Raw genomic sequence first — 9,094 nt, 5'->3', positions numbered from 1 at the left:
AGTCAAGGCCTCACGGACACAACTTCTGGTCTTCTTTGACCACCTTCCTTACTGACAGGCTCCAACTGTCAATACCTTTTACGGGGACCGTCTCTAGACCTAGGATGGGACTCACTAGGACAGGAGATGATTTGCTCATCTCGTAAAACTACTGTCAGCCCAATTAGTAAACTGAAAGGGAAGACCTAAGATGTGGAATGGCAAGAGAGCTGAAATAAGCCTGAGAGTTAAGAGTGGTAAGGAGCAGATGAAAAGGTGCGGGGAGGGTAAACAACGCATCACGGGCGGGAGTGGGAACCTGGGTCGAGGAAGTGGGGTCGGCGAAAGGCAAAGGTGAAGGGAGGAAGGGGACGAGGTTCTGGGTGGGATGGGCGGGAGCAAAGGGGGAGGGGACGAGCGAGGGCTGAGCGGGGGAGGGGGAAGGGTCCGGGGCGGGGCGGAAGGGAGCGAAGAGGCGGGATGAAGAGGGCCAGGCCGGGAGGGTCTTTACCTGCAGCTCCGCCCGCTCCACTTCCCACTGGGCTCTCTCGACCTCGAAGCGGGCCCACTCGTGCTGCAGGAAGTGCAGGATGCCCGGGAGACTGTACTGGGCTCGGGCCGCCCCCGCCGCAGCCGCCCCGTCGCCGGCCGCGGCAGCCTCCGCCAGAGGCCCGAGACCCTTGGCACCGCCGGCGCCCGGGTGGTTGTTGCTGAAGAAGACGCCGGGACCCGCTTGCTCGTCCATGGCGGCCGCGGGAACCGGGGGAGCTGCCCAGGCGCCCAGCAGCGGAGGCAACTGCAGCGGCCAGCAGCACCTCCTCCTCCCTCCGCCGCTCCCCGCCCACACCCCAGTCAGCAGGGAGCAGCCGCCTGGGCGCGGGGGCCGACCGAGCCCGGGACGGGCCGGGAAATGGGTCAACTGCGGCGCGCGGGCTTCCCGGGGCTTGCTGGGAAATGTAGTCGCGGGGCGTGGCGCGGGCGAGCGCGGCCCGGGCGGCCTGTGGGGTTGCGATCGGCTGGGGCGGGGCCGCGGCCCAGCCCCAGCCCCAGTCCCGCCCATGCCCGCGGCGGAGGGGGCCGCCCCACGGCGGGGAGCGCGGGTTTCCTCACTCTAGCTGCAGGGCGCTGGCGGGTGGTGCTGCAGTCTCCCTCGCACGCGGAAGTTCTCGGGCGGCGCTCGCTGTTGCACACACACACACACGGAAGTTATCGCGCTGCAATGCCAGCCCGAGCTGCACATCTTTTAGGGCTTCCTGGTAGTTCTGCTAAGAAACAAGCTCAAAGCGAGCTTCGCCAGTCCGGAGCCTGGACCGGGGTTCTCCAGCCAGCACATTCAGACCTCTCCCTTCTGCTCCGACTTGGGTGATTCTCTGACCCTAGACACTCCTGAGTTCTGTACATTTCTGTATCGCTGTCGCTCCTGCCTTTCTTTTACACTTAGAGTTCAATCAAACCTGTTGCCTGATCAGTTTTCACTTAGAAGGAACTCTGATCATCTCTCTCCTGGACTCAGCACAGCAGCTTTCTGCTTATTCCAAATTCTAGTGTGTTGACACTTCATACGAAACACTACTCCGCTGAAGTCCTTTTCCCTTTGTAGTTAATCTTGCAGTAAATCCTGTAAAAGTTTCGGATAGCCAAGGCTCTGTTATTTCAATCTCATTTTTTCTTATTCCCGAGCAATTTATAGTCATTTCAGCAAATATTTGACTCTAAGTGCTATCTGTCACTGGGGATATAAAGATAAATGACACAATTCCTGTCATCAAAGGGAGACTGGCAAATATACAGTCAATTCTCACAGTGCCTTAAAGTTAAACTACCTGAAAAAACAAAAGTCACTTTCTCCTCCCTAGAGCTATCTTAGGTATCCAGGCACTTCTCCCTTTTCACTTGTCGGGTTCCCAGTTTCTTCCACGGTTCATTTGCAAACTGGCGATAGTATTAGCCTACCGAAAGCACACCGAAGTCCTTTCAAGTGTTTCTCTCTAAATGTTATCCTTCTCCCAAGTCTTTGAAGTTATGTCACTATAAATTCACACTACAACGATAATGAAAGGAAGGCACCTGAAAAAAATTTAACAAATGAACTTGAAATTAAGCACTTATTTTGTCCCCAAAGCAAGTCATTTTGTAATTCTTTTGTGGGATGGAATTCTGGGATATCAGACGTTATGGCCATGAAAAAATGTAAAGATATAGGCTGGTGAGTGACATGTCAGGGAAGGACATCCTGTCCCTGTGCTCCCCCCTCCCCCTCTTCCCATTGCTACTTGTGGAAAGGACAGGAAACACATTGTATCTAATCTGGTTGCAAAGATGGCTAGCTCTCTCTCCCAGTTATTGAATGTTTCAGCTTTATGAATTCATTCTTTATTGTAATAAAAGTTTAATCCAGGCCTGACCAGATTCCCTGTGTCCTAAATTATTTTGGCTGTAAGTGTCCTCTGAGGTACTACCCAATCCTCTCATTTTACAGTTTAGGAAACTGAAGTCCAAAGAAGTTGAACTTGTTCACAATGAGGCTTTGAGTGAGTGGCACAGTCAAAACTAGAAACCAGAATTCCTGATTGCTAGTTCTGTTAACAGGTTGCCTCCTCTCTTACTTGTCAGATATATCAGAGTATCAAGGGGACAATAATGCAACAATGGCATTTTTTTTAATCTGAAGGATTTAAGTAATCTTACAAGTTTGAATGTTAAAAGTTTTTTTTCCCCTCTAATAGAAGACATGTCTGACAATTCCTTTAAATACATTTATAACATACTATAAAACATGATTAAATTTAATGGTAACTGTTTAAGAACCCATAACACCTTTAGCTAGATTCACCAAGAAAAAAAGAAAGAGGGCTCAAAATCAGAAATGAAAGAGATGTTACAACTGATACCACAGAAATACAAAGAATCATAAAAAACAACTACAAAAAATTATATGTCAACAAATTGGACAACCTAGAAGAAATGGACAAATTCCTAGAAACATACAACCTATTAAGACTGAATCAGGAAGAAATAGAAAATCTGAACCAAGCAATTATTAGTAAGGAGAGTGAATCAGTAATCAAAAACCTCCTAATAAACAAAAGTCCAGGACGAGAGAGCTTCACTGGTGAATTCTACATAACATTCAAAGAAGAATTAATACCAATCCTTCTCAAACCCTTCCAAAATATTGAAGAGGAGGGAACTCATCCAAATTCATTTTATGAGTCCAGCATTACTCTCATGCCAAAACCAGACAAGGATGCCACAAGAAAAGAAAATTACAGGCCAATATCCCTGATGAACATAAGTGCAAAAATCCTCAACAAAATATTAGCAAAATTCAGTAATACATTAAAAGGATCCTTCACCATGATCAAGTGGGATTTATTCCAGGAATGCAAGGCTGATTGAAAATCTGCAAATCAGTCAATGTGATACATCACATTAACAAAATGAAAAATAAAAATTATATGATCATCTCAATAGATGCAGAAAAAGCATTTGACAAAGTACAACATCCATTTATGATAAAAACTCTCAACAAAGCAGGTATAGAGGGAATGTACCTCAACATAATAAAGGACATTTATGGCATACCCACAGCTAACATCATACTAATGGTGAAAAGCTGAAAGCTTTTCCTCTAAGATCAGCAACAAGACAGGATGTTTACTCTTGCTACTGTTATTTAACCTAGTATTGGAAGTGCTAGCCAGAGCAATTAAGTAAGAAAAGGAAATAAAATGCATCCAAATTGGAAGGGAAGAAGTAAAACTGTCACTCTTTGCAGATGACATAATACTATATCTAGATGCCATCAAAAAAGTTAGTACCAATAAACAAATTCAGTAGTGTTGAAGGATAAAAAAAAATCAATATACAAAAATCAGTTGTATCTCTCTATGCCAACAACAAACTATCCAAAAGAGAAATTAAGAAAAGAAGCCCATTTACATTTGCATCAAAAAGCATACAATACCTAGGAATAAATTTAACCAAGGAGGTGAAAGACCTGTACACTGAAAACTGTAAGATATTAAAGAAAGAAATTGAAGATCACACAAATAAATGGAAAGATATTCCATGCCCATGGATTGGAAGAACTAATATTGTTAAATACTACCCAAAGCAATCTACAGATTCAGTGCAATCTCTATCAAAATTCCAATGGCATTTTTCACAGAAATAGAACAAGTATTCCTAAAATTTGTATGACACCACAAAGGACCCTGAATAGTCAAAGCAATCCTAAGAAGAACAAAGCTGGAAGCATTATGCTCCCTGATTTCAAACTCTATTACAAAACTATAGTAATTAAAATAGTATGGTATTGGCATAAATACAGACATAGATCAATAAAACAAAGTAGAGAGCCCAGAAATAAACCCACACATACATGGTCAATTAACTATAACAAAGGAGCCAAGAATATATAATGGGGAAAGATTGTCTCTTTGATAAATAGTGGTGGGAAAACTGGACCACTAACTTATACCATACACAAAAATTAACTCAAGAAGGGTTAGACTTGAACGGGAGAACTGAAACCATAAAACTAGAAGAAACATAGGTGGTAAGCTCCTTTTTTTAAATTAATTTTTATTGGACTATAGTTGATTTACAATGTTGTGTTAGTTTCTGCTGTACAGCAAAGTGAATCAATTATACATATACATATGCATATACTACCGACTATCGACATATACTATACTATGTCGTATATATATGTATATACTATACATATACTATCGACAAGAGTTCCCTGTGCTATATAGCAGGTCCTTATTAGTTATCTATTTTATATATGGTAGTGTGTATATGTCAATCCCAATCTCCCAATTTATCCCCCCTCACTTTTGCCCCCTAGTAACCGTAAGTTTGTTTTCTACATCTGTGACTCTATTTCTGTTTTGTAAATAGGTTCATTTGTAACATTTTTTTTTTAGATTCCACATATAAGCGATATCATATGATATTTGCTTTTCTCTGTCTGACTGGTAAGCTCCTTGACATAGGTCTTGGTGATGATTTTTTAATCTGACGCCAAAAGTAAAAGCAAGTAAAGCAAAATCAACAAGTTGGACTATATCAAACTAAAAAGCTTCTGCACAGCAAAGGAAACCATCAACAAAATAAAAAGGCAACCTACTAAATGGGAGAAATATTTGCAAATCATATATTTGATAAGGGTTTAATATCCAAAATATATAAAGAACTTACACAACAGTAAAAAACAATCAGATTTTTAAATGGGCAGAAGATGTGAATAGACATTTTTCCAAAGAAGACACGCAGATGGCCAAAACAGACACAGGAAAAGATGTTCAACATCATTACTCATCAGGGAAATGAAAATAAAAACCAAGATGAGATATCACCTCACACCTGTTAGAATGGCTATGATCAAAAAGACAAGAAATAACAAGTGTTGGGAAGGATGTGAAGAAAAGGGAACTATTGGTGGGAATATGAATTGTTGCAGCCACTATGGAAAACAATATGGAGTTTCCTCAAAACATTAAAAATAAAACTACTATATGATCCAGCAATTCCACTTCTGGATATCTATCTGAAAGAAATGAAATCACTATCTCAAAGATATATCTGCATTCCCATGTTCATTGCAGCATTATCTATAATAGCCAAGACATGGAAACAACCTAAGTGTCCATCAAAGGATGAATGGATAAAGAATATGCAGTGTATATATATACAATGGAGTGTTATTCAGCCATAAAAAAGAATGAAATCTTGCCATTTGCAACAATATGGATAGACCTCAAGGGCACAATGCTAAGTGAAATAAATCAGAGAAAGACAAATACCATGTGATCTCTCTTATATATATATTTAAAAACACACACACACACACACACACACACACACCAAAAAACCCTAAAAAACCAATCTCATAGATAAAAAGAACAGATTCGTGGTTGTCAGTGGTGGGGGGTAGGAGAAATGGATGAGTGGGGTCAAAAGGTAATAAATAAATAAATATAGAGTTAACTTGGACTATCACATATATACAACAGCACTGCTTTAATTCATAGTTTGACCTTATTATAATACCTTTTTGCCTTTCAAGGACTTATTTACACATAAAATAGTATTTATGATCTATCATGTTGCAAAACCCTCACTCAGTACAACAAAATATTAAGAGTGGTTACATTAAGGTGGAATTCTAAGAAATTTACTTTTTTTTTCCCCCAAAATTTCCACATCTGGTAATATTTCTTTTGTAATTTAACGAAAAACATTACTTTTAAAAGAACTTCCCTTAGAGTTCTTTTGCTCTAAATTGCTTTGAGAAAATAAGGACCATGAATCTCATCACTTCTTCCTATACTGAATCAGCTCCTGAAAATGTTAACTTTTGAGTAGTGAGCTTACCAGTGATTTGTTTTCCCTGTGCCTGTCTGTCACATTTTCTGTGTTCAGCATGAATTACTTTTTTTAAGTAAATGTTTTATCACATATAACACAGGTACAGAAAACCTCAAAAGTGCTAAGTGAACATCTCAGGGAACTTTCACAAACTGAACAATTGCATGCAACTACCACCCAGAACATGAAACTGAATATGGCAAACCTCTCAGGGTCCTCTCTGGATGTGCATTTTCAGATACAACAGCACAAATGTTTTTGAATTTCAAAAAAATATCCTGAAAACATTAATAACTAGAAAGGACATGGTATTTGTAATGAGTTAAATCTAAATTTTTTCCCTCACTTTACAGTTTTCAAAACCTGGAAATCTTGGACAAATGGTTTAACTTTTTTTAGCGGTAGTTCTCTCATTTTTAATATGAGAATAGTATTTACCTCACAAAGTTATTGTGAAGATTAAATGAGAGAAGAAATGTAAATCCCTTAGCATAGTGCCTGACAATATAATATATACTGAATATGATAGTTTTTACTGTATTAGAGTTCACAGACTAACTGAAAATCATGACTACTGGGGGCTCAATAATTGTTCTTTTTCTTTTCTCATCCCGTATTCAGAACTTTAATTCAGCAGAGTTAAAATAATCTTAAAAAAAAAGTAACATCTGTGTTCAACCATGAAGTCTTCGGACCTCAGGGTGTAGCTGCTGGTTTTCTGATCACTTCATTTTGTGATTAATAAAGCCTGTGACACAAAAAGTAGGATTTCCTTTCCAAGCACAGAGAGCAGCTGCTGAAATGTTGATTTATCTATTAGTATAACCAGTTTAAAGAGAGAAATTGTGAAACGCTAAAAGGTTATTTAGGTAATTGGAGTGTTTGCTATTTTTTGGTTTATATGTGTGTGCTTTATGGGGTGGGGATTATGGTTCCCCAAAATGACAAATAATTCATCTGCTTAAAAAAATTTTATTGAAATGAGTGGCTATTAAAAAAAAAAAACCTATCCAAAATGACCAGTTATTTGGATCTCTATTTAACAGCTCAAAGAAAAGCCTTCAAACTGAACTTGATAGCTCTTTGCAAATTCTGGCGAGAAAAAAAGAAGAGTAGACCACTTGACTGTAGAGAGGGCTCTGCTAGGATGAAGAGAACTTTGGGGAAGAGGAGCATGCAATAGCCCACCGTATACGTCTCTTCTACCATCTGCCTGCTCCCTAATTTCTCTCACCTTTTCTTTCTGCCTGATTCATGGGGCCAGTCCCTGCTTGCACATTTCCTGAGTCTCCAAACTTTACTCCCTAGATTTGAAGTCTGGTAAAGACAGGGCTGGGGAAACAGCCAATCACAAGTTGGGAAACAAGGAATTCTATTATCTGAAATTTTTCTTGGAGTCCAGAAGTTAAATCTACATCACAGGGGCTTCCCTGGTGGCGCAGTGGTTGAGAATCTGCCTGCCAATGCAGGGGACACGGGTTCGAGCCCTGGTCTGGGAAGATCCCACATGCCGCGGAGCGACTAAGCCCGTGAGCCACAATTGCTGAGCCTGCGCGTCTGGAGCCTGTGCTCCGCAACGGGAGAGGCCGCGATAGTGAGAGGCCCGCGCACCGCGATGAAGAGTGGTCCCCACTTGCCGCAACTAGAGAAAGCCCTCACACAGAAACGAAGACCCAACACAGCCATAAATAAATAAATAAATAAATAAATAAATAAATAAATAAAATTAAAAAAAAAAAAAAAAGAAATTAAAAAAAAAAAATCTACATCACAGTCTTCTGATAGGGTGGGGAAATAGCTTCTATTGTTTACTATAATTATTATTATTTTTTTGGTTGAAAGTAGTTACCTAATTTCAATTTCAAAATTAAATTTCATTTTATTTATTTTAATAAATTAAACAAAATTTAATTTTAAAATTAACATTGGTTTTAAATTTGTAGTGGCTGATATTTAGAGAAATAAATACTTAAAATCTAAACTCAGGACTGCTTTAAGAAATCCAAACATCTAACACAGGGAGGCAATAAAATGATAATATAGCTCTGAAGCTGTAGTAAGACTTCTCTTGGAACATTGATGATGGTGATCAACTGAAGATTCTATAAGCAAAGATAAACTATTCTTAAAAACACATTCCTATCCTTTCTCCCCATCAACTCCATCCCTTGCTTCTCTACCCTTTTCTCTTTTTAAATTTTCCAGCCAATGAAAGTTCTACTCAACAGATTTTTTTTCCTTTTTTTAAAAATAACTATGGTGCCCCGATTTCTAAGGCAGGAATTGAATTTCAAACAATTAATGTAATCTTCATTACATAAAAATAACCGTGGGGGGGTGGGGAGAGAAGGACATTTTTATAAGCTGGCTATTCCTGCCAACTATGCAACAGGGACCACTCGTTTCCCAGGTGGAGACTTTTCTCAGCAGAAACACCCAATCTTCATTTAGGCTTGAATTGCTCAGGACAGCACCTCCCACCCCAAACTCCCATCTGATAGTCCTTTAACATAAATTAAGTCAGTTCTCAAAAGAATTTAAATGTGATATGTTATTTTCTTATAAACATGATGTGGGGGACAAATCTGGGCATTGTGCTAGAAAAATAAGAAAAATGAATGAGGTTAAAGAGGTTCAGTACATTCGTGTTTTGAGTTTTGAAGACCATGTGTCCTTAAGTTTTTTCAAAAAAAGATTTAACTTATTTTGCATGTGATGCATCTCTCCCTCTACTCTG

General features: G+C 39.7%; 1 protein-coding gene across 4 annotated transcripts in view; it reads right to left on the bottom strand.

Moving 5' to 3' along the window:
- STRN (striatin) overlaps window positions 1–906 on the bottom strand; it is a 116,089-nt gene extending 115,183 nt beyond the window's left edge. For 3 of the 4 annotated variants that reach the window (XM_082427696.1, XM_082427698.1, XM_082427699.1), the window contains exon 1: window positions 491–906. In XM_082427696.1, the coding sequence (XP_082283822.1) occupies window positions 491–724 (234 nt within the window). In that variant the 5' untranslated portion in view covers window positions 725–906. The remainder of the gene's footprint in view (window positions 1–490) is intronic. The other variant, XM_082427697.1, reaches the window with a different exon arrangement.
- Window positions 907–9,094: the final 8,188 nt, after the last annotated feature.

This window comes from Balaenoptera physalus (genome assembly GCF_965194825.1).
Source record: "Balaenoptera physalus genome assembly, chromosome: 15".
NCBI lineage: Eukaryota > Metazoa > Chordata > Mammalia > Artiodactyla > Balaenopteridae > Balaenoptera > Balaenoptera physalus.
Note: the sequence above shows the minus strand (reverse complement) of the source record. Positions and strands in the feature narration are given on the sequence as shown.